The 26,929-nt window shown below is 37.8% G+C and overlaps 1 protein-coding gene across 1 annotated transcript in view; it reads left to right on the top strand.

Annotated features, from left to right (window-relative positions):
• The window catches only part of LOC134528958 (uncharacterized), a 267,148-nt gene that overhangs the window by 211,538 nt on the left and 28,681 nt on the right, over window positions 1-26,929 (top strand). Inside the window, exons 19-21 of the mRNA XM_063362626.1 lie at window positions 10,574-10,744; window positions 16,470-16,615; window positions 21,696-21,897. Of these exons, the coding sequence (XP_063218696.1) occupies window positions 10,574-10,744; window positions 16,470-16,615; window positions 21,696-21,897 (519 nt within the window). The remainder of the gene's footprint in view (window positions 1-10,573; window positions 10,745-16,469; window positions 16,616-21,695; window positions 21,898-26,929) is intronic.

Here is a 26,929-nt window from a genome sequence, read left to right as displayed (position 1 = left end):
GATTACATTTACTATGCCTATGGGCTACGAGGATGATAATACTGATAAAGACTGTAGACATTTTGAAAATATTAATAATAAACATGTAAATAAAATGAATTAAGCAAATAAGATAGATTAAATGTGATGGAAGGATTCAAACAGATTGGACGTCAGGTAAATACATTTATTTGCTTTTCTAAAATACTGAACATGTTTCCATCACCAAAGAAACAGACTTTACTAGATGAATTAAGACATGTGAGCTACATAATATGAATAGCTTTATAACCTGCTTGAAACCAGGAATTTTTGAGAGGATGTAGTCATGTATAGCCAGTTGGAGCCATTGTAGCCATATGTAAGCAGTTGAAGCAGTGGGAGCCATTGGCGCAATTGGAAGAAAATGTATGTTGGAGCCAAATGTAGCCATTTGGATATATGAGTTATTTGGAACCAAATTTAATAATTTAGGGCCAAGTTTTGTATGTTGGAGATGTTGAAGCAACTTGGAGCCAAATGCAATTTGAGCCAGTTGGATTCAAGTTTGCCATTTGAGGTCAAAATTTTGCCAGTTGGAGACATTGGATATACTCGGAGATAAAGTCAATTGGATATACTTTAAGCCAAATTCAATTGTAGCCATTCGAAATAGTTGAAGCCAAAGGTAATTGGAGCCAGTTTTAGCCAATTGTTTCTATTTGGGGCTAAATCACGTCAGTTATAGCCACTGGAGCTAGATGGAGCCAAATGTAGCATGATGAAGCCATTGGTACAATCGGAACTAATTGGATACCAATCCTATTTTGAAACCAATAAGTGCCAAATGAAGCCAGCTGTGAACTATTGGAGCAATTGGAGCTTGTTGTATCCAAATACAATATTGAAGCCAGTTGAAGCCAGTTGAGGCCAAATGTAATATTTCGGAGCATTGTATGAATACTATTGTTCAACCTTATATCGATTCAAACTAAACAGTAAAAAAGTTAAATTAAAATAAATATAATTGTTTGTTAATTGAACTCACTAATTATATCAGTCACTGCTAGTAATTAGCAATTACGACGTATTGGTACTTTCCGTTCGCCTGTCGTTTTGGTATAGTGGGATTAACTCTCTTCAGTACATAAAATGGGATTAAGTTTGTGTTTGTGCATTTCCAATGACGACTTAGATTGATGGTGTACCATCGTAAGCCGGTATCCAGATGGTGGTGAAATCGATGACCGCGGAATATTGGTAGAATGTTTACTATTGTCAGCTGAAATCCAAATGGTTGCGACACCGATGTCTAAGAGATTTTGATGGAAGGTGTACTATCTAGCCAATATTGTTGCTGTGATATCACTGTGTTGGGAATAATATGTTACTTAGTATAGGAGGTGGGGTTAAGTCACCTGGTAAATATTTTGGAATGAGGAAATATCAATATTTTTTACAAGTGCATTCATCGGAGATCAAACCGATGACTTCAAAGTCCATAACTCAATACATTTTAATATAATTTACTTGTTATTTTGTTATAATTTTAAAAATGTCCTTTTTCATCTCATTTTTACTATATGGGATCGAACTGGGAATCCATCCAAACTTGATAGGGTACGAAATACCTTATACTTAACAAACTTTTTTTTTGCTCTAAATAATATTTTATGAATTAAATTACTTTCAGTTTTATGTAAAATTTTAATTGGTTAGTCAAATTTAATTTGGGGTATCTAATGTCAGTAATGGTCAGGGTCAAAAGTATATGGTCCAGACCCAGCGGTTTGTATTTAATTATTTAAGAAAACCTAAGATACTTTTAGAACTTTTCAAGCCACCGACATTTTAGGAACAAGACGGGGAAAATTTTTTGCGAGTGGCAATTTTTCCCTCTGAAATGGGAAATTTTGAGAATTTTTTTTGGAAACTTTGGTTTGAAGTTTGGGAACTATTGAAAGTTAAGGTCACCGGAATTCATGAAGGCGTTCGGTCATTGACCCGCTTCAAGCTCCACACCATGGACCCTGTGACATAAACAGCTGTTTCACACTACTCACTAATATTTGATCAACTTCTTTTCTGATGTTCTTATTTGAGTGAAGTTTCAGTGTGCCATAACTAAATGAAAAGAGTATGAATCTTAACCGCTATGTTGCACATGTGTATGTCTACCGAGCTGATTTATATTAATGTAAACGCGCACATTCTCGTTTAACTGAGCTTTTAAGTTCACAAAGAAAACAAAGAATACATTAAAAATTATATTCTAGCTAGGTTATATGCATCACATATTTATAAATTCGAATATGATCCACATGTAATGAAAGAATTGTACGCATTGCAAGTTGTGCATGTGTAAAGATATGTGTGCTGATGCGTGTCGATATATTATATTAAGTTATGCATTAATTAGTGTACGGCTTATTAGTACCAATGTGTTTGTAGTTGATTGAGTGCTTACCTGTCTCTGTGGCAGTGTGTGCTTAGAAATGTGTGTAGTTTTATTGTGTAGCAATATATGTTTAGCAGTTAATGTAGCATTGTGCGTAGCAACATGTACATAGAAATTTTTGCGTAGCAATATATGTGTTTGTGTGTGAAGCAATGTAAATAGCTTTTATACAGATGTATAAAGCGATATGTGTAGTGATCTGTGCATAGCGATATTGTGTGTATTAGTGTATGTAGCCATGTTTCTAACGACATGTGTAGATTCTATGTGTGTAGCTTTATCTGTACATCGGATTTAGAACGATGTGTGTGTGAAACTGTTTATCGTAGTGTGTGTAGCAGTATATTTATATACAGATTTTTGTGTAAACATGAGTAATAATGTGCGTGTGTGTTGGCGAGGGGGTGACAGCAATGTTTCTAGAGCTCTATGGATAAATTTTAGTTTTTGATGAGCCAAGGTCACGCCAATTGACAGAAATTTTAACTTCTTAAATTATTTATGAACTGATTTTGCACGAACTCGGAACTATAACTATAGGTTTACAGTATTAAGTTGAGTTATATTCATAAATGCAGGGTTACGATAACTCTGTACGTCTTAAGCTGCTTGAAATCTCCACCAATGGAATAAACTAATCACCTTTGTATGCGTAGACGTTATGAAAGGTGTTTCAGTCTACAATGCCGTATCGAGTCTCTTGGGTGTGAGATATATGGGAAGAAAAATAGTCTCTGTAGTAAGTGAGCGATGCTATTTTGTTTGCACCCGAGATCACATAAGACCAGAGTTTTGCTTTGATTTTTAGTATTTTTTGATAGTTTTTGTAATATTTTTGATGATATACTTTTAAGGTTTTTTTATTAAAATTTAAATTGAACCCTTCACGAAAATTTAACATTAGACATCGATAGATTTCCCGCATAATATAATTTAATAGTTATTTATTTTGTTTTGAAATTAAATATTGAGTTAAAGCTGGTGGCCACTGAATCAGCTTGACAGTAAACAGAAAGTAAAGATTTTATTTACTTTTTGAAATTTCTTAAATATTTTTGGATTGTTTCATAATGTCTTAAGGTTAACATGTACTAGGGTATAATTTTCAGTCAGAATGAAATATTTTCTTTAAGTAAAAGGAAAAAGTCATTGTTAAATGTATGGCTAGGTACAAAATTAAGGTAACAATACCTCATATCCTAACCCTAGCTTTTATCGTACAATATAATTTATATAATATATTTCTTAGTTTATGTGCTGAGAGAAGGATTTCTGTGTATAGATTTTATTTTCCCCTGTTTCGGAATGTCCTTACAAGTATTATAAACTCAATACAGGTTTGGCCTGAAATCAGGAACTATGAAACGAATGATGATTGGTATGAAATCCTTCGATTCAATTATTTTCAATAATATCATATATAAAATGGAAATTACATTTTTTTATATTAAATAAAATTACTAACCCAAGTTCATTACTTATTGTGGAGAGAGAGGGAAATAATTTATGTATTAATATGAATACTATATTAAGAAAATGTTTTTTTTTTTACTTGAAATATATTGAATTATTCATTCTTGAAAACTATATATATATATATATATATCCTGATTACATAGAGGAATCAATATTACATAATAGCCTTTACATAAGTAAGAACTAATTTCTCAAGAAGTGTAATTATACCAGGGTCTACGGTGTTGGATGTTATTCCATTATCAAAAACGTAAAAACCATCACCCTGCAGTATAGTAAGATGTTTCTAGCGTTTATTAAGTGTTTTATATACTATTTATATGGAGATGCATGAAAAAAACTATTTATTAGAATTCTATGCTTGTGTTTGAATGTACATTTTCTTAGTTCTATTTAATATTTTTCATTGTTGCGTTCATGTGAATGTACTTTTACTAATTTTCTTTTTTTGTTTATTTGTTTGTGTGCTTGCATGGATAAAGGCTGCAAAGGTGATTATATTTATAACTTATTTTATTGTTTGCTATTCGATCTTTTGAACACAACAAATCAACCTTCTAAAATCGTTCATTGAAATAGGTGGTTAGTATGAGCAATATTTAGATTACATGGTATGTAATGTTTTAATGACAAATTTGCATCTAATGCAATCAAAATCATTTGGGTAGAAATTGCATTGCATTACATAAAGGCTAGCTTCCTTGTATTTGCATAAATTTAACATAACGTTGTGTTTCGAAAGAAGTAAAATATTAACATTTTAATTATTTCAGGTGTAAAGCATTTATTGCAGAAATTTTTTTGTTGTTTCATGTAACATTTCAACATTCAGTCTTTTTTTATGAGAGGTATCCAGCAACTAATAACAGCATAAACTAGTAGGCTGATTATTACTTTAATTGTTGTAAAATGTTTGATTTTTCTCAAGAAAATATTAAACGCGAAAGAAAGTTTATAGATGATAACACTTTCCTTTAAAACACATTCTGTACTGCATCTACAAAACTGCGCGCAGATTATATAGATGATAATAATTAGGGATTAACATGTCTTCAAATCGGGAGAAATCAGAGCCAGTAATGGATGATGAGATGAGATTTGAACATTGGCTTAACTTTTTAGGGGATATGCTCCACTGGGAATCGACCCCGTACCATCTTGGTGGGAGGCAAATGATCTGACAACTTGTTTGTTATTTCTTTAATTTTTTGATGATTATCTCAGTTGGTAAGTTTTTCATTATCAACGAGCAAACAATCCCCCCTTTAATGACTAATGTTGTACAGTGTAATTTTTATTTTGACAAGTTTAGTGTTGGTACAATGTTTGAAACTTATTCACACGAATACAAATTCACACCCATACCTTACCCGGGACTCTAATCAGGAACGCCTAACTCAATAAGCAGCCAGCATACAACTACGCCACGGATGTTGGCTCCACCCGATCACTGTAACTGTCAGTTTGTATTTAGTTTTTCTTAATATATTAGTTAATAAAAAAATTTCAAAATTTTCAAGTGATCAAATGCTGAGTATCATTATTACATCAATGCAATAAACAACAGCAAATTAGGCAAATACATGTCATGTTATTGACTTGGATACTTAAATACATTTAAAACAATAGTGCTTTAACATTGGGTTGAACACGAAAGAGACAGAAATTAAACCTAGTGTTAAACACGAAATAAAATATTTGTCATCTTAATTTTTTGATGAAAAACTGAAAGTTCTAATAGGTTTTACTTAAATGATGAATACTTCAACTACTGTATTGACGTCTAAAAGCTATTCATAGTGATTAGTTATATATTTTTATATGTATTCGCTACTTAATTGTAGCAATTAGTTTATAATTAATGTAAGTGTAGGAAGTCATATCAGATATTTGTTTGTGTTAATGATGACATGCTGTAGGTTGGATCAGTATCCGTAGTTGCTAAGAACCTGTCTTCGACAGGGGTCTTTAAATGAAGTCTGGCGATGAGATGAAATTAAATAAATCTAAACTATAGAATTGAAAGGGTTTACTGAAAAACAGCTAACTGTAAACTGGTTGTATTAATATACGAAACCTTTCCGCCTCTCAGTAATTATTTGTTAACAAAAACCCAAACGGGATCTGGTAATGGCTCAGTTGGTTACAATAGTTTATTTAAGACAATTTGAAGCCTTTGTAACACAAGAGGCATGCTTTAATTAAAATATTTGCTGGCCCAATATGGCCTAGTATCTGAGAGTTGAAACATTAATGTTATAATATTTATTCAAACAATTAGGGCCTAATAAGGCCTACATTGATAATATTCAAAACCTTCGAACCCATTATAGAGCTAAAACGCTAACATATCACTTTCATTTAACTCAATCGTTTACATTAATTTTAAAAGTTTTGTAAATTAATATTTTAATTAATATTATTTTTTATAATTTAAAGTTGAATCTAGGTAACATTTTTTAAAATTATTAAAAATATTTATAACTTTTAAGCAAAAGACTGTTCGGTTTCATGTTATTTTTGTATGTATTTGTATATGAAAATATTTGTATAGTTTATTTTGTATAGTTTGTATAATAAACGTTTAATGTTTTCTTCACCTACGATGTGTAGGCCTATACATTATTTCAATGCAACATAGCTTTCAATAATAAAGAATTGTCTATTTTTATCAATTTTTTGTTCAACATCTCTTATATTATTTCATATTTTCTTTATAGTTTTTCATTCCTGCTTTTATTTTGAAATTTGTTTTTGTTCTTAAAGATAAAAAAAACGTATTACATGATTTAAGAGCCTTAAAACAAAAAGTGAGCCAAAATTTTGGTTTAAATAATTACAACTATTGTTTCAAGAAGGATTTTTTACTCATATAACTTGAAATTCCAAAGAGTTAAATCGACGATTCTTTGCATCGCTACAAATTTCATATCTCGAAAGTGTCACTGTCACTGTCAATTTTCTATAAAGCAATAATTACTGTAGAACACAACGTATGTATGAACATGTAACATAATTAAACTATCTTGGGTTTCGTGGTTGAACCGCGTCGAAGAGGTTTTGTTACCAAAGATTCGCTCCGCATTGCAGAGGGCATCTTCCAGGTTGAGAAATCATATTCGATGTCTGCTGCAGGGAAGAGCGGAACGTCGTTAAATTCTTCCACTTCGACGCGAGTAGTATATATTGGCCGGTCTGAGAGTAGATTCAAGTTTGAGGTGCCTGCTTCAGACGGCCATCTTGGATTTGTGACGTCAGGGCTACGATCTTGGATGACCTTGTCCATGCGATGTGAATGAGGTATTTCGTACACCATCGAGTTTGGGGTACTGGGTTCGAAAATACTAACTTAAAATTCGGAATAAAATGTATAAAAATAATTTATTAAATATATACATATACCATCGAGTTCGAAGTCCTCGATTCGATTCCCGATGTATGCAATTGTAAAATATATGTCAATATAACCTTCCTCCACAATATTTACCAGCCGACTGCCCCTCCTCCCCCCAACCCATCAATGTTACGAAGGCATATATTACTTCCGCTATTATGAGGTCACGTCAGGTTTCTTGTTATCTCAGTCTTGTTTTCGTCTGCTAGAATGAACTGCCGTAATATTTTTACCCGCTATATTAAGTAGTATAAATCACCAGATCATAGCGTCCACCATCATGTCGACCATCTTAACCGCCATATTGAAAATCAGTAATTATCAACCAAAAATATAAAATTAAAATAATTGTAAAACATACGTATTATTTTCTTGATCTGTTTGATCGATTCCAGTCCATGTTAGATCTTTTGAAAATGAAAAATTAATAAGTTTTTTGCTGAAACCTTTTATCCAAAAAATAACTATCCTCACTAGTAACAACGCCTCTATATGAAACAACTTCCCCGGCTAAAAAAAATATATATATTATTTACAATATCACTATGCCTACAACATATACGATACTCTGTGAACCTTATACCTACTAGAGTGCCAACCACAAGCATACAAACCAAGCAACACCGAACAATCAGGCTTTCTCCGTCGATACATGGTGTGCATTTCAAACAAATTATTAACAAATTCAAGTTTATAGGTCAAGCTTCTCCGAACCACGGAATCTTCTTTGGCAATACCAAGCATGCCATACCTCCAAGAAAAAAATTAATGTCAAGCATATAGATCAAGCATCTCAGAAACCCCGATGCCTGATGTGCGGATATGCTCAACATGCTTAAAGCTTACTCATAAACACCATTTACAAGCATATAAAACAAGAATCCCAAAATGCCAGACCTACAGTACGGGCATAAATTGATGTACTTGATTACTATACGGTGTATTGCAAGCATGTACATAAAAAATCTTCGAATTCCAGGAATAGTTGTGGTTATTCACGATTCATATTCAACCAAAGAGTCTTATTGTGACAATACTTATCATGCCTTAGCTTAAAATAACACCTATTAGAAACCTAAGAAGAGATCTCTGTACCCTTAATGATTACATGCCCACTCCTTATCATAAATCCACACACCATTGATTATGTAATTAAATTCTATTGAACATGTAAAGTATCCTGACTATCGTATCCTGCCGATCATACCTTATATCCTACTATTCATAACACATCAAATTCTACCGATCGTAACCTATCGTTTCCCAATCGTATCCTTTCGTAATCCTACCGATCTTACAATATCATATATTTCCAATCGTATTCTTTTGTATCCTGCCATCGTATCCTATCATAAACCGACGAATCATATCCTGACAATCACATCCTGACAATCCTTCTATCATTATATCCTACTGATCTCAGCGAAGCTGAATATCCCAGTGTTCATTTGTCTATGTATACTACCGATACCTACCAATCAGAATATCCTACTGTATCATTTTTAGATGTATCCTACTGAGCTCAGCCAAGCAATATATCTTTTTGATTATATACCTCGACATTACCCAATGATCACAGCTAAGCAGTGTTTCCTGGCAATCTTTCTATCGTTGTATTCCGTTAATGTCATTCAAACAGATTATCAAGCCATACTTATACAATAGTATGCTATAGTTCACATTAACCTCAACATCTTTTAATCTTTAAATCAAAATAATTTAAAGCAGGACTAATATATGATAATATGCAATGCACTTCTTTTTTTTTTAAATAAACTTCTATAACATAGGGTTTAAGCTGTAAAAAATATATATATTTCAACTGAAAGAACCAGGTATGCCAGTGTTTCAAATACTAAAGTGAAGCTTTAAGCACAAAAAAAACTATAATGTAGGTATGTAAGAATGCTATTGAACTAGAGCCTGAGGTAATTCATCACACATTGCTTCATTATTTTATTTTTAAAAAAATACATACTTCATTAAAAAAATTAATTTTTGATATTATAATAGTCTAAATTCTGACTTTCTTAGTTCACAAAATATAGTATAGGCACAGCTAGAAAATGAATAAAGGTTTTTATTCGCAGTACCTACATGTTTTAATAACTTCTGAATAGGGACACCTGTATTTAGCGATTTTATTTCATGTCAAGGTATTTCACAAAACACTGTAGCTTTTTCTAAGAGTCATGGGCATGGCAAATTGTGATGGTGCAGCAGTACGGTGACCACATTCTCATTGGCCCCATCAAGAGCGGGTCGACACCTCTCACCGACCTTAGCCGATAGCCACAGGAGAAAAGCTACAGTATTTTGTGAAATACCTTGACACGAAATGTATTCGCGGAATACAGGTGTCCCTACTTCTGAAGCAACAATATATATTTTTTTTCTTTCAGTTAGTTAATCTATTTAAGTTGTAATTTTTTCCGTGTGTGTTTTCTGTGAATGTTCCCTCTTTCCCCACCTAAACACAACATCACAGCTCGATTGGAGGGCCTCATTCACCACCGCCAGAGTTTTGCTGTCGTGCTACGGGAAGCCTATGATGTACATTCTATATTGCACAGACCCGAATACTCACGTTGGCAAGCCTTCTTTTCACAGACGAGAGAGCCAAACGCCCGATCGTGCATCTTCGGTTTTTTTGGTTCATTGTAAATAAATATACAACTCATGATAACTAATGGTCAATTAGGTTAGGTTAGCTACATTATAAATACTCGAAAACATTGTGGACGGTTGATTTGGTTAGGATAGCTACATTAAAGATATTGTGAAATCATGTAAACGGTTTCCTAGCCCTGGATAGCTACATATTAAAAAGTTATTTGCTAAGCAACCATAAAATGATTTTACAGTATTTTTTAATGTAGCTATACCTACCTAATATAGCCAACCTTACACGATGTTTTAAAGTATTTATAATGTAGCTAACCTATCCTAATCGACCGCAAAATTTAATGCCACACCGGTTTATACAATGAGATAGAACGGGGGAAAAAAAAGTGAGCATGAACTTCGGGGAACTTCGGGTTTGGCTCTCTCGTCTGTGAAAAGAAGGCTTCGGGGAACTTCGGGTTTGGCACTCTCGTCTGTGAAAAGAAGGCTTCGGGGAACTTCGGGTTTGGCACTCTCGTCTGTGAAAAGAAGGCTTCGGGGAACTTCGGGTTTGGCTCTCTCTTCTGTGGAAAGAAGGCTTGCCAATGTGAGTATTGGGGTCTGTGCAATATGGAATGTACGTCGTGCTACTCCTGCAGTCTGAACTGTGGCAGTACTTGCAGGCCTGCCCGACCCGCCCGTGGACATCCAGGTGGAGGCGGGGCCACAGGACGGCACCCTGCTGGTCACGTGGCTGCCCGTCTCCTGCGGCGCAGTCGTCAACGGCACGCCAGTCACCGGCTACGCCGTGTACGCCGACGGCAAGAAAGTCACCGACGTCGACAGCCCCACGGGTAAGGGAGACCTAAGATGCACATTTTTTTTTCCTAACCTAACTAAAACTAAGTGTATTTTGCAGGGGTCCGGGTTAGGGAGGGACCTAGGTGCGTCTCAGGCCGAAGCCTATACGCCTAGTCATGCTGGGATTAGCCATGCAGGAAGAGAGTCGCATGCATCATGTGCTAGGAGGGGATTGGCCAGCCATGGCAACGATTGGCGCCATGACTAACTCCCTTCACTCTTAAGTCTAGACTATAACTAGAGATAGGTTGGGCCCAGGTAAAACCTGCATAGACACAGGGAAAACCCTGGGCACATTCATGCGGGATGCAATTTGGCAAGCATTACGTGTAGGAATTTACAGGAGACAGAGGATGGTCTGGATGAAGTGTTGGTCAGAGTAGAAAAGAATCTACCATGCGAGGGTTGGGCACTTGGACTCGTGGTCCGCTTTGCTTTTTATCCAGGACTGAATTTAGTGACCAGGGACGCAAGCGCCTCTGGTGGTGAGTGGTTACACTGACCACTCACTCCGCCGCCAGTCAGCACCTAAAAAATTCATAAAGTTCTGCCATTCCCGATTACACCCGAACAATTCACCTCCGGCCGACTTCGGGATTTGTTTTATTTTGGCGCAGGAAAAATGAATTCAAATATCAAAAGTGCTCGGGTAGGTTAGCTACTTTAAAACACTTTAAAACACTATGGATGGTTATTTAGGTTAGTATAGCTACATTAAAATAAACAGAGAAATACAAATATTAATAAATAAACCCGAGGTTGGCCGAAGGTGAATTGTTCGGGTGTAATCGGGAATGGCAGAACTTTATGTGCATCTTAGGCTTCCCCACGGGTAACCGCACCTTTGTTCATTGCTACGTGTTTCACGTCCGTGCGTGCTGTCACGGAGCACCGGCGGGGGTTTGTTCTGGGTCGCTCGGAAAGGAGTTCCCGATCGTAAAATTTACGACCATCGGAAGATTCAACGTGTCCGGTATCGTAAGTTTACGCGTGGCCGCCGATCGGGAAGAGCCCGACTGCTGCTCGGCTCTCGGAACCTGACCTCACGATCGGCAACTCGCTTTCAAACATGGCGGCTTGCAAGCGTGGTGGCAACAGTTACGTTTTAAGCTGGATATCCACTCGTTCACTATTCAGGCACTAACTGCATTATTCTTAAAGTGAATTTAAATACATTTACGAATTTCTGTTTAGCTACCTATAATTCCAATATAAACGAAGATACCACTATTCATCATCTAAGAAAGAAGTGGCAGAGTGGGTTACGTCATGGCGTTGTAAGTTCAAATTTCCTGTTAAAGAATTTTTTTTTTCTCGAAATGAAGTAGATTTAATTTTTGTTCAAACAATTATTAACGACTTCAAATTATTTTAAGGTACCTAGAAATTTAAGTTTTAACCTTGTCTTGCCTATCTTTATCAACATACTGAGATGTTGTTTATTAACTTTGTATTTATTTTATATTTTCAAGACTTACATTTTAAAATATTAATCTTTTTTTTAAAACTATGTTCAAAAGACTTCATATTTATTCGAACAATTAAGTTAAAATAATTTATTTTGTTATGCGAGATTCCCGGAGATTGCACTGATAAAGTAAGTCTATAGTCGAATGTTATAAAAATCAACCAAATTTTTTTCTCGTTTTTATTTTTGAGAATGAAAATGAATGCAAAATCATTTTGTTGGATAAAAAAAATTCAATTTGTTGGAGAACCAAACGCAAAACAATCTCACGCAGTAGTTATAGCATGCGATACAGTTATACTAACAACTGAGCTAAATCAGTCGATATTTGTATCTTTATTATAATTTTTAATTATATAAAATGCAGAGAAGACTTTAGAATAAGTGTGTATTTATTTTTGGTTAATCGTTAATTTTTTAAACTTTAAAAAGCTAATTCTTTGTGTGTTTAATTTTAAATGCACGAATTCGCCTAGTAGCCGTAAAACACTGTCATACTTTGATACCATTCAGACATAAAAAAATAATAAAGTGATTGTGTTACATTTAATCTTGCAAGGTGTTCATTGTGTGAACTACACAAGATTTTTCGTACGACGAATTCTATTTTCCTATAACCCAAATGTACACATGTGGATACATAGAATAACTTATCGGCATACAGCGGGAAACTTCAATCTAAATTTCCTTCTTTTTTTCCTGCTAAACGAAGACAAGATGTTTGTTTCATTTTCAACGTGGTATTATTAATAATATATTTTTTGTCCCACGATTTTACAATATTTTGCCGTTTTGCGAGCGCAGAGTTTAAACAAATAGGTGTAGCTACGATTTAGTGATATTTTATGATGTAACGGCTGTTTAGTGTCGCCATGTTGTTTGTATGGAACGCCCGGAAGGAAGCAGAAGAGAAGGGGTGGGGAATCGTTAGATCCAAACATTGTCGAGGGAGCGAACCATCGTACCGATAGAGCACTTGGGATACCATTTAAACACTTGTCGGAAAAATAGATTTGTTCCGATCGGCGAACGAACAGTATGTCGGAATCGACATCGAAAGCTTACAGTAGAATAAACGAAAAACTTAGAATAAACCCCCTGTCTGCCCCCCTTCCCCCCTTCTTAAAGCGACACTCTGTGAGAGCCCAGTCTGTACCCTGTTGATACTCAGCCTTATATGATTCTGAAGTTCTCTGCGCCTGAAAAATACTCTTTATTAAGGTATGTTTAGTGGCAGGTGTTGCACGCATTTTTGATATTTATTACATAATAGAGGTTTTGGGAAAGAAAGTATTTTTCTGTTATATGTTCTTTCAGAGTCTTCAGGTGAAAGGTTTTAGGGATTAGTAACAAACCGGGACGTCCAAAAGCGAAAATATAGTATAGGAAATATAGTATAGGAAAGTATGTCCGGCGCCAGGTTTAGGCTTGTGGTGCCGGTGCCGGGGTGCACCATCTTGGATTGTGACGTCACGGTGGCCATATTGGATGACCTTGACCTTGAAACCAGCGGCCATCTTGGATCCGCCATTTTGAATTCCGCCATTTTGTTTTCTCTAACTTTCTGCCATTTCTAATTCCATCATTTCGTTTTTTAGAACGTTCCGCCATCTTGGAATCGAATTCCCCACTCCCCATGTTACAATGTTCGTTATGGACACCGTTTTGAAAATCCGTAATTTGTATGCTAGAAAATCGGAAAAAAACTTTACAATTTATAAAAAATTTAAGTCATACAAATTTAATAAAATATATTAAAAACCGTTGCTCGTATCATTACAGTCACTATCTTTAAATAGAGTGCCCAGCTCACTAATTCTGCAATTTTCGTTACGCCCGCCATCTTGGATGTTTATGACATCGTTGCAATTTTCTTTATGGTCGCCATTTTGTATTATAGAATGTTGCAATTTTCGTTAAGACCACCATCTTGAAAATCCATGATTATTATGCTTGAAATTCGGGAAAAATTAAAAATTCATAAAAAAATTTAATTAATTAAATTTAAATAAAATATTATTTAAAAACGCACTTACATTCTCGGTTCGAACCCGGTGAGGGCAAAAAAAATAGTCACATCCTGCCTTCACAGAAGCCGTCGGCAGACTGACCTCCGACCACAAATGCCAAGGTACATATATATCGATATATAGTATGACATGTCCGCCATCTTGTTTTAGTCTGCTGGGGGCCTCTATCTTATTTTTGTCTGCTAGAGTGTATTACCACCATATAAGTTTAATTTTTACCCACTAGAGAGCAGTAATAATTTATTATTACTGCAGCCCCTGCCATCTTGACATTTAGGTGCCATCTTGGAAATTAATAATTATTTAGCTATAAATTCGGGAAAAATTCCAAAATTCATTTAAAAAAATCTGCAATTAATATAGTGATTGATTCGATTATTTCTTGTCCTTGGTTCTATCCCTGGGTGATGCAAAACATTGATTTTATGAAAAAAATAATAATTTAAATAAATATCGTAAAAAGTCCTAAAAGCAGTTTAAGTTCCTCATCTACTAGCCACGAGTAAGCCGATGTGACCGTCATATTGAAAATTCGATATAATTAACCCAGAAATTCGGGAAAAAGTTCAAAATTCATTTTAAAAAATCACTCATAAATTTATCGATTGATTCAATGGATTCCTGTCCTTGATTCAATCCTTGGTCAATGCAAAAAAAAATAATTTTATACAAAAAATACTTATGTAATAAAATATGGTGAAACGTCCTAAAAGAGGCTTAAGTTACTCATGTACCAGCCTCCAGTAAGCTTATGTGGCCGCCCCCTAGGAAAATATGTATTAATTGACCTAGAAATTCGGGAAAACTTCCCATATTCATCAAAAAAATAACTTTTTAAAATAATGATTGACGCGATAGATTTCCGTCCTTGGTTTGATTCTCGGCCAATGAAAAGGATAACTAAAGCATAGTAGAGCCTATCCCAGCACAAAAATTCAGCTTTGGACTAATTTTTGAAACTTTTTTCCTGGGCTAAAAGCGAGATGGTACTAAAAGGGGTATGATAATGTAGTAGAAGCAATAAATTCCAAAATGTTGACGTGATAACGTCTTATAAATCGATGAACGCCGGCTGCACGCACGAAAAAGCATGACTCATTGTCACGTTCCGCCTGAGCAGAGTGTGCAAGCGAGAGCGCGGAACAAGCGATAGAGAGGCACGATCGGCTTGTGACGCATCTATCTCTCTTCCACTCCATCGGCCGATGCGTCCGAGTAGAAGAGAGACAGCGGCAGCACACAACCTACACGTGAACTGTTTTGTCAACTGTTTATAAAGTGAAGTGAAAAGTTAATGTGGTTTCGATTGTTTATTACAACAACAATTGCTGCAAAAAAGGTAGTTAATTCTTGCATTTTAAGAATTTGATTAGCGATATAATCTCATGTAATTGTTCTTTGATTATTAAAAAAAAGTAGCATCGGTCGGCGAGTGCAGTAATAAATAATAGGTTATGTTACAATTTTTACTAAAAAATTATCTCATATAAACGATCGTATAAAAAGTCAGCTGCTTTTATTTAGTATTCAATGGGAAAAAAATTGTAATTTTCAATTAACTCCTTCTTTGTATTATACAAAATAATGATAATTCAGTGATAATAATTCAATTCAATTTATAAAAGTATGCAATTTTTTATCAATGTTTTCTTATGACATTATCACGTAAAATTATCGTCCGTAAACCGACTTTACAGACAACCCCCTTTTTTATTCACGTTTTTAACATCCCCATATTTGTCTAAGGTAGAAGTCTGAAGTTGAAGGCTCTCTCGATATATGTATGTGACCAGGCCGCATTGTGGTCTCTGACATGTCTTTACATTACATTATATATTTATAGGATTAAGTTATACTTTATTGTACAGGATATACAATACACAATATGGCACACGGAATCACGGTCCTTATCCTAAATAACAGCAGATTATGTCACTATGCTGATCGCGAATGTTGGTAACTGCCATCTGTGGGCGACTGTGGGTACTACATCTTCCATAGTTGTAGAGGTGATATAGTTGGGCTGCTAGGCACACTCGTATAAGAAGTCTGTTCCTAACGCGTTGCAGCGCTGGCCGAGGCCAACTTGGTGGATATGACCACCTATTAGAATTAATGTTTTATTTTTTATTTCCTGAGTGTGTAGTTTTGAATGAAACACGAGCCAAATGTACAAAATGTATGTTGTTACATGATGATTACGATTTTTTCTCATTATAGGTGATCACGCACTTATCGACATAAATAAGTTGCTGGGCCTGAATCCTAAACAAGTGACGGTGCGCACCAAGTCAAGAGACAGCCAATCATCTGACAGCGTACCGACGCCCGTGCCTTCTACTGCTCTAAAGGGTAGGATGACAAAGGTACGTACAAAGAGCACGCGGCACTGTGGCACACTTGCCACGAATATCAGTATGTAGGAGTAAAAATATTTTTAAGTTGCTCTTTGGCACCGCACTTAGACCACAATTGTTCAGTCGTACCTGCGATTTGTCGTACAGCTAACTATAGTTATGGTACTTTTTAATTATAATTTGGAATTCGAAGCTAACTTATCCTCAGTGTATGTGCCATACTATAAATGAAGGATAGGATTTTCCCCTTATGTACATCTTTGTGGTAAAAATATTTGTAAGAAAACAACTGAAAAGAGCGTTTCCAAGGTTTTTACATTTTGGTTTTCCGCGAACGGTAGATTTTGTTCTATTTTGATTAAAAAATGGCTAATTGAATCTTTTAAACATTATTTACAATGATTAAAAACGATTTTTTATAATTATTGAATTCAGGGCATTTAAAGGTCTCCGCCTTAAAAGCTTTGTAGGTTACGGCTTAAATAACTGACTACATATAAGCCCAACCCCTGAATAAAATAAACTAGTTTTTTCCCTTTTCAAATAAACGTGCTCTGTGTGCCGGGTGGATAACACATATAGGTTCTAAATGGTCTAATGAAGTTATTTGATACAGAAAAGTACAAAAAAATGTCTATTATGCGCGGGTTTGCAAGCAAAACTTACAAAATATTTCTGTTAACTGAAAAAAAAAATTCAATGCTGGACAAACCAAGTTTTTGCCAAAATTTTGCATAATCATCTAATTTTAAACAAATATCTTTGTCTTAAATTGAATACTATTATAAATTTATCGAATATTCAAAGAATACTTATTTACCATGAGCTAAAAAAATTTCGTTACGATATCTAAGGTAGTTTTGAAATGGACTGTGTTGGTAGTGTTTCTTGTCACCCGAGCTGGGACGGTAGTCGCATGACCCGGCCGCGTCAATGCGTCACCGCTGTTGCAGGACATGAAAGATTGTCTGAAGATGTCAGTGTGTCGCCGCTGTTGCAGGACGTGATGGATGTCCTGAAGACATCAGTGTGTCGCCGCTGTTGCAGGACGTTATGGAGGGCCTGAAGACTTCAGTGTTTCGCCGCTGTTGCAGGACGTAATGGATGTCCTGAAGATGTCAGTGTGTCGCCGCTGTTGCAGGACATGATGAACAGCCTGAAGATGTCAGTGTGTCGCCGCTGTTGCAGGAAGTGATGGATGGCCTGAAGATGTAAGGGTTTCGCCGTTGTTGCAGGACGTTATGGAGGGCCTGAAGACTTCAGTGTGTCGCCGCTGTTGCAGGACGTGATGGACGGCCTGAAGATGTCAGTGTGTCGCCGCTGTTGCAGGAAGTTATGGATGTCCTGAAGATGTTAGTGTGTCGCCGCTGTTGCAGGACGTGATGGATGGCCTGAAGATGTCAGTGTGTCGCCGCTGTTGCAGGACGTGAAGGACAGTCTGAAGATGTCAGTGTGTCACCGCTGTTGCAGGACGTGATGGACGGCCTGAAGACGTCAGTGTGTCGCCAGGGTTGCAGGACGTGATGGAGGGCCTGAAGATGTCAATGTGTCGCCGCTGTTGCAGGACGTGATGGAGGGCCTGAAGATGTCAGTGTGTCGCCACTGTTGCAGTAAGTTATGGATGTCCTGAAGATGTTAGTGTGTCGCCGCTGTTGCAGGACGTGATGGATGGCCTGAAGATGTCAGTGTGTCGCCGCTGTTGCAGGACGTGAAGGACGGTCTGAAGATGTCAGTGTGTCACCGCTGTTGCAGGACGTGATGAACGGCCTGAAGATGTCAGTGTGTCGCTGCTGTTGCAGGACATGATGGACGGCCTGAAGACGTCAGTGTGTCGCCGCTGTTGCAGGAAGTGATGGATGTCCTGAAGATGTCAGTGTGTCGCCGCTGTTGCAGCACGTGATGGATGGCCTGAAGATGTCAGTGTGTCGCTGCTGTTGCAGGATGTGATGGATGGCTTGAGGATGTCAGTGTGTCGCTGCTGTTGCAGGACGTGATGGATGGCCTGAAGATGTCAGTGTGTCGCCGCTGTTGCAGGATGTGATGGATGGCCTGAAGACGTCAGTGTGTCGCCGCTGTTGCAGGAAGTGATGGATGTCCTGAAGATGTCAGTGTGTCGCCGCTGTTGCAGCACGTGATGGAGGGCCTGAAGATGTCAGTGTGTCGCCGCTGTTGCAGGATGTGATGGACGGCCTGAAGACGTCAGTGTGTCGCCGCTGTTGCAGGACGTGATGGAGGGCCTGAAGACGTCAGTGTGTCGCCACTGTTGCAAGACGTGATGGATGGCCTGAAGACGTCAGTGTGTCGCCACTGTTGCAGCACGTGATGGAGGGCCTGAAGATGTCAGTGTGTCGCTGCTGTTGCAAGATGTGATGGACGGCCTGAAGACGTCAGTGTGTCGCCGCTGTTGCAGGACGTGATAGAGGGCCTGAAGATGTCAGTGTGTCGCTGCTGTTGCAGGATGTGATGGACGGCCTGAAGACGTCAGTGTGTCGCCACTGTTGCAGGACGTGATGGAGGGCCTGAAGATGTCAATGTGTCGCCGCTGTTGCAGGACGTGATGGAGGGCCTGAAGATGTCAGTGTGTCGCCACTGTTGCAGTATGTGATGGAGGGCCAGAAGATTAGAATGTGTCGCCGCTGTTGCAGGACGTGATGGATGTCCTGAAGATGTCAGTGTGTCGCCACTGTTGCAGGACGTTATGGAGAGCATGAAGATGTCAGTGTGTCGCCGCTGTTGCAGGACGTGATGGATGGCTTGAAGACGTCAGTGTGTTGCCGCTGTTGCAGGACGTGATGGATGGCCTGAAGATGTCAGTGTGTCGCCGCTGTTGCAGGGCATGATGGATGGCTTGAAGATGTCAGTGTGTCACCGCTGTTGCAGGACGTGATGGACGGCCTGAAGACGTCAGTGTGTCGCCACTGTTGCAGGACGTGATGGAGGGCCTGAAGATGTCAATGTGTCGCCGCTGTTGCAGGACGTGATGGAGGGCCTGAAGATGTCAGTGTGTCGCCACTGTTGCAGTAAGTTATGGATGTCCTGAAGATGTTAGTGTGTCGCCGCTGTTGCAGGACGTGATGGATGGCCTGAAGATGTCAGTGTGTCGCCGCTGTTGCAGGACGTGAAGGACGGTCTGAAGATGTCAGTGTGTCACCGCTGTTGCAGGACGTGATGAACGGCCTGAAGATGTCAGTGTGTCGCTGCTGTTGCAGGACATGATGGACGGCCTGAAGACGTCAGTGTGTCGCCGCTGTTGCAGGAAGTGATGGATGTCCTGAAGATGTCAGTGTGTCGCCGCTGTTGCAGCACGTGATGGATGGCCTGAAGATGTCAGTGTGTCGCTGCTGTTGCAGGATGTGATGGATGGCTTGAGGATGTCAGTGTGTCGCTGCTGTTGCAGGACGTGATGGATGGCCTGAAGATGTCAGTGTGTCGCCGCTGTTGCAGGATGTGATGGATGGCCTGAAGACGTCAGTGTGTCGCCGCTGTTGCAGGAAGTGATGGATGTCCTGAAGATGTCAGTGTGTCGCCGCTGTTGCAGCACGTGATGGAGGGCCTGAAGATGTCAGTGTGTCGCTGCTGTTGCAGGATGTGATGGACGGCCTGAAGACGTCAGTGTGTCGCCGCTGTTGCAGGACGTGATGGAGGGCCTGAAGACGTCAGTGTGTCGCCACTGTTGCAAGACGTGATGGATGGCCTGAAGACGTCAGTGTGTCGCCACTGTTGCAGCACGTGATGGAGGGCCTGAAGATGTCAGTGTGTCGCTGCTGTTGCAAGATGTGATGGACGGCCTGAAGACGTCAGTGTGTCGCCGCTGTTGCAGGACGTGATAGAGGGCCTGAAGATGTCAGTGTGTCGCTGCTGTTGCAGGATGTGATGGACGGCCTGAAGACGTCAGTGTGTCGCCACTGTTGCAGGACGTGATGGAGGGCCTGAAGATGTCAATGTGTCGCCGCTGTTGCAGGACGTGATGGAGGGCCTGAAGATGTCAGTGTGTCGCCACTGTTGCAGTATGTGATGGAGGGCCAGAAGATTAGAATGTGTCGCCGCTGTTGCAGGACGTGATGGATGTCCTGAAGATGTCAGTGTGTCGCCGCTGTTGCAGGACGTGAAGGACGGTCTGAAGATGTCAGTGTGTCACCGCTGTTGCAGGACGTGATGGACGGCCTGAAGACGTCAGTGTGTCGCCACTGTTGCAGGACGTGATGGAGGGCCTGAAGATGTCAATGTGTCGCCGCTGTTGCAGGACGTGATGGAGGGCCTGAAGATGTCAGTGTGTCGCCACTGTTGCAGTATGTGATGGAGGGCCAGAAGATTAGAATGTGTCGCCGCTGTTGCAGGACGTGATGGATGTCCTGAAGATGTCAGTGTGTCGCCACTGTTGCAGGACGTTATGGAGAGCCTGAAGATGTCAGTGTGTCGCCGCTGTTGCAGGACGTGATGGACGTCCTGAAGATGTCAGTGTGTCGCCGCTGTTGCAGGACGTGATGGATGACTTGAAGATGTCAGTGTGTAGCCGCTGCTGCAGGACGTGATGGATGGCTTGAAGGTGTCAGTGTGTCGCCGCTGTTGCAGGACGTGATGGATGGCTTAAAGATGTCAGTGTGTCGACGCTGTTGCAGGACGTGAAGGACGGCCTGAAGACGTCTGTGTGTCGCCATTGTTGCAGGACGTGATGGATGGCCTGAAGACGTCAGTGTGTCGCCGCTGTTGCAGGACGTGATGGTAGGCTTGAAGATTTCAGTGTGTCGCCGCTGTTGCAAAACGTGATGGATGGCCTGAAGATGTCAGTGTGCCGCCGCTGTTGCAGGACGTGATGGATGGCTTGAAGACGTCAGTGTGTTGCCGCTGTTGCAGGACGTGATGGATGGCCTGAAGATGTCAGTGTGTCGCCGCTGTTGCAGGGCATGATGGATGGCTTGAAGATGTCAGTGTGTCGCCGCTGTTGCAGGACGTGATGGACGGCCTGAAGACGTCAGTGTGTCGCTGCTGTTGCAGGATGTGATGGATGGCTTGAAGATGTCAGTGTGTCGCCGCTGTTGCAGGACGTGATGGATGGCTTGAAGATGTCAGTGTGTCGCCGCTGTTGCAGGACGTGATGGACGGCCTAAAGACGGACCGGCGTGCCCGCGACCGCTACGGCTCGGCGGTGCCCGCGCACATGCGCCACCCCGGCAGCGCTGGCCACAGAACCACCCGCGTGGACGCGCATGGCCAGATCATCATCGAGACCGAGGAGAACCTCAGCGACAAGGAGATCTACCCGGCCAACCACATCAGCATCCCTTCCATAGGTACCTTCAAACGTTAGATATCTTCTCTTACATTTTTACATCTCCTAGATCGTGTATGTACTGTAGATTACTAACACAAGGTCAGAATGTTCAACTGTAATGAAGTTGACATAATACATATACTTAAATACAGCCCAACTGTTTCTGTTTTGAGTCCAGTCTGACAAGAACATGTTAAATATTAGTCAAACCTTTTACATTGATATTATTTTTATTCGTTTTGTTAGGCATTTTGCAAGAAAACTTATGTGCCCAGATAAAGTAAAATGCAATTCATAAGCGTTAATTTTACACTAAACAGCTATATATTACAATAGACCAGGTTCACCAAACATTTATTCGTTCAATTACTTGCTTTATAAAGTATTTGTGCATAAAGTTGCAAATCATTTATTAATCTAAACAATAAATTCTGAGATCAAACACAAAACGATAAAAAAGGTAATTATCCTGTAAATAAGGTATTATTACATATACTAGAATATAAAATAAAACAACTACACGACTCTTATAAACAATGTTTATTTAATATACGAAGTTAAGTCCTCGTTTCAGAAAAGCAAAACTAAACACTAGATTGACTTTATATCTGTAGATGAGTTGCGAATCCACAACAGTTATTTCTGCCAATATCAAAATTTGCAAAAAAATCTCTTACTTGTATGCCCTCATTGCTATTGCAATATCCGGGCTTGGAAACAGCGGTTGTTAATATTAGTTCATTCTTAAACTTTTCTTGGATGGTTTTCTTCCTTGTACAATTGATTTCTCCTCTTCAAACCGTATTTGCCATTTTTTTTAACTAATAGTTTATAGGAAAGATGTAAAAGGAACTCGAAGAATCTTATTCTGGCATGTAAAGTAGACAAGCAAAACTGCAGTGTGTCTGCGATTATTTCTTTTGATTTTGCAAGATCGTTTGTGGATTATTTATGTCACTATAAAAATGTAACAGATCATACCGTAAAAAAATGTGTATATTTTATAGTCATTCTGCCTGAATATCCTTGTTTCTTCCACTTTTTCCACTTCTTCTTTTTGATTTTTTATGTACTGAATCTCTTCATTAGTAATATTTGTTGTTTCATCGATAGACCTTATTCCTTTATGATTTCAAAAGCGAGGCGATGAATGTGTTGGGTTTCCTCAGATAACAGTATTTACATATGTTACTTCTCGCTTTTTAGTTGAAGCGTTATTAATGAAGACTGAAATATGTTTGCATCGAAATCATTGCTGTTTTCAAAAATTTGCTTTTATGTTTCTGGTCGTGATCCATTACAACACCACTTCGATCATTAACTTCACTTAATTTAATCCTGCATTGCTAAAAGTACTTGAAACATATACTAGATATATTATCAATTCCTCTGTTGTATGATTCATCAAGTCCTGAAGTCGAACTTCTCCACGTGCAGTTGTTGCAATATACGACTCTCGATTCGGGTAACATTCTTGAATCGTCTTATGTAGAACACTGTTACACGGGAAAAGTTTCTTGTTAGTAGTTATTATAATCTCATACTATTTTCTTGATGGATTGGCTGACAAAACAATTGAAAACACTTTAAATTGCATCATCTTAATTACAGTTGGCTCAATGCTGCATGTAGTATGTATATGCTTTCCTGTACTTGTTTGCCCGATTAGGAGATTTTGTTATACCAGTCAGAACTTTTGATCCCTCAACGTTTTCATCTGCTCTGAGTGTCATTTGAGTTGCATTGGTCAACTAAGAAGTATCTATATGGTCTCTCAGTTCTTGCATCTTACCAGTTTGTGCATCTTTAGACGTACCAACACAAACAGTGTAGTTGCTGAGAATATTATGCGTTTGCTTAGGTAACTAACTTTAGAAGGACTTTATTCTTTAGACAATCATACGAAATATTAATTACACCCTCTTGATTCGTTTTTAACAATCTATAAATTTGTTCAGATTTTAGCTTGTGTGCATTAAACTGTGATTTCAACCTGAGTTTTCCTATACATCCCTGGCATTTATCATTCTTTACTCCAGCTGTAAACATACTGAGAAACAATCAGTTGCTGGGCTACCGAAACTTAATGTAATCATTATTATCAAATATGGTCTGAAAGTAATCATATTTGACATGCTGATGTTCGGTTGTTTCTGAACCATACCTTTTCCGCAGGCTAATGATTGCCAGGTCAGTCGGAAGAAACTGATTTCTAGTGTTCTTGATACGGTTGTAATATGACTGAAAAAGCTGTAGCTTTTCTATTAAAACCTTAACTGTGTCTTTCTTACCAAAATATTTGGAACTTCGTACATCACCCTCTCGATTCTTCCCAGGTGAGTTTCCAGTACTTCAACCCTTAGTTTGCCCATTTGAAACACCGACAGAAAAGTTTATCTGAAACCTGAACTTGGTGTTGTGCATTATTGGCAAATAATTTTTAACTGACCTGTCTTTCTCATAACAATTTTTAACGTTGCGTTTTATTTTTGTGACAAAAGTTTGTGTAAGCCTAAGAATTATTATTTCATCTTGGCTTACTATATGCTGTGAGGCATAAAACGTTTGGTGCTCTCTTCCAACATCTTGCATTCAAGTTCTAAAAATTTGTATACAGATTTCACGGAATGGTGACAAGAAGCTCAGAATGGGAAACCCTTGGCGGAATACCTGTAACCAAAAAAATAAACTTTTAAATGAATGCCATCTCAAATTTATTTCGAATCCTATGTTGGCTGCCTAATGCCCTTTGAAAGTAACACGCTGAACTACAGACCTACAGCCAGACAAATAGTATTTTTAGTCTATTGGTAACAAGCTACTTTTTTTAAATGGAATAAATAGCATCACGATACTAAGCTTTATAAAGGTCTTTGTACTTTTACTTTGTCGGGCAGTTTAACAGATTATTAACTGTTAATTATGGCAAGTTATTTTAATACATTTTTAATTACTTTTTCTTTTGGCGACATTTCTGTTCTATGTTGATGGAGTTCTTCCTTTCTCGCTTCTTTTCTCATTTGGTACCCAACGACACTTCCATTGTGTTGTAGCTCCTACATACTATATACTGTCACTATCTTAAAGCTTGCAGTAATTTACATTGGCACATTTAATAACTTAGCTAATAATGTTCAAATCAACAACCAACACTAACTTCTTCGTTTTTAAGATAATGTAAACTAATAATATCAGATGACACAAAACTAACAAAACAAAACATAAACTGACATAAATAATTATAAACACAAACAAAATACATAATGTTCGATTTTTTTAAATGTAACTACACATTATTATTTCTAGTCACAAATCAAACAAAAAAATTTCAAAGCAGTCATGGAGGACTGCCGACAGAAGTGAAAACTTTTTCGCAATTTTTATGAAAAAATATTATCACACAACAAATTTGTTTCATCACGTTAGTAAAATAACTCCTAAATTACTATAAAATATGCATTGCATAGTAATTGTAGGTATTAAAAAAATAATATTCTTAATTTTTAGGTTATATTGATACAAAGACTCCATTTTCCACACAAAATCGAGGATCTAAAAAAATATTAAAAATAGATATCTAGGGCGGTATTCCAAAACTTTTGAGTAAGGTAGCGAATATGCACTGCCTTGTTGGGCAACTGCCGTACCCTAACTCTTGGGTCATATTCCAATACGTGTCCTAACTGATTCCCTATAAGGTATCAGATCGGCAGCCGTTTTAATAAACGAGGACTTGTGCGAGGCTATAAACAGTTGTACTTCATGGAATCCATCGTAATTTTAGCTTATTTTTTAAAACTATGGAATTATAATGTGAAATAAAATATTTAATTTTGGTTGTACAAAAAAAATAAACGATGAATTTTGGCCGTATTTATGTTAGCTGTTTTTTAAGATATTAGGGGGGAAATTGTAATCGTAAAAGTTCTGTTAAAGTTCATTACGTAAAAAGGAAAAAATATATATATACAGTTATGGATCAAATAGGCAACAGATAGGAACCCAAAAATCAGTGCCCTTAAAATAAGGGACTGGCCGTGTCCTATCGTGCACTTGGAATATGGTTAGGGTACAGGTATTGCATATTCAACACCTAAACCTTTATTTTTGTGTCTTGGAATACGGCCCTTAGAGAGAATAACAATTTAATGTACATAACATTTTTTTCCTAAACTTCAAATGATAGAATTAATAATAATAATAGAAGTAACTATTATTAATATTAATAATTTAATTAATAAAATACAAATATAACTTGAAATAAGAAATACTAACTTTGTAAAATATAATTGTGTAACATAAGAAAAAATTTTTTGATAAAAATCAGAAACTTTTTCACAATTTTTACGAAAAAATATAATCACACAACAAATTTGTTTTATCACGTTAGTAATATAACTCCTAAATTACTATAAAATACGCATTCCATAGTAATTGTAGGCATTAAATAATTAAATAATGATGTTCTTAATTTTTAGGTTATATTGCTACAATGACTCCGTTTTCTTCGTTATTCAAACTATATATCTATATGAGATTAGTAATATATTTTATACTCACTTTTTACTGCACAGTAATCGTATACTTAAGATTTAAAACCGCAATAAGTTATACTAATAGGAACAGATATAGTGTTATCGTTAACACGTCACGTGAACATGTCGATGACGACTTACATGAATTTACTCCATATCCAAACCTTCCCATAGAAGTTTTCACTTCAAAATTCATGAAAATTAAAACTGCAGTATTCTGTGGTTACTTTTTCATAATATTAAAACCAGATTATGTGCTCTTTAATTCTACAACAACACCAATACTGTAAACCAACGTAAGTATAACAAAATGCTTGGATTTCTCACTGGAAACTAAAATATAAGTATCTTGTACATGATTGCATCCAAGAATTCGCTCGGTATATTTACTACTTTCTTAAATGTCCATAAACTGGTCATACACTATAACACGTACCTAAAAATCAGCACACTTGGACTACAACGTCCTCGAGTCACTTGTTCCATAGAGAACTGCAGGAGCGGACTGAGCAGACG

Source organism: Bacillus rossius, chromosome 2 (genome assembly GCF_032445375.1).
Source record: "Bacillus rossius redtenbacheri isolate Brsri chromosome 2, Brsri_v3, whole genome shotgun sequence".
NCBI classification, from domain to species: domain Eukaryota; kingdom Metazoa; phylum Arthropoda; class Insecta; order Phasmatodea; family Bacillidae; genus Bacillus; species Bacillus rossius.
Note: the sequence above shows the minus strand (reverse complement) of the source record. Positions and strands in the feature narration are given on the sequence as shown.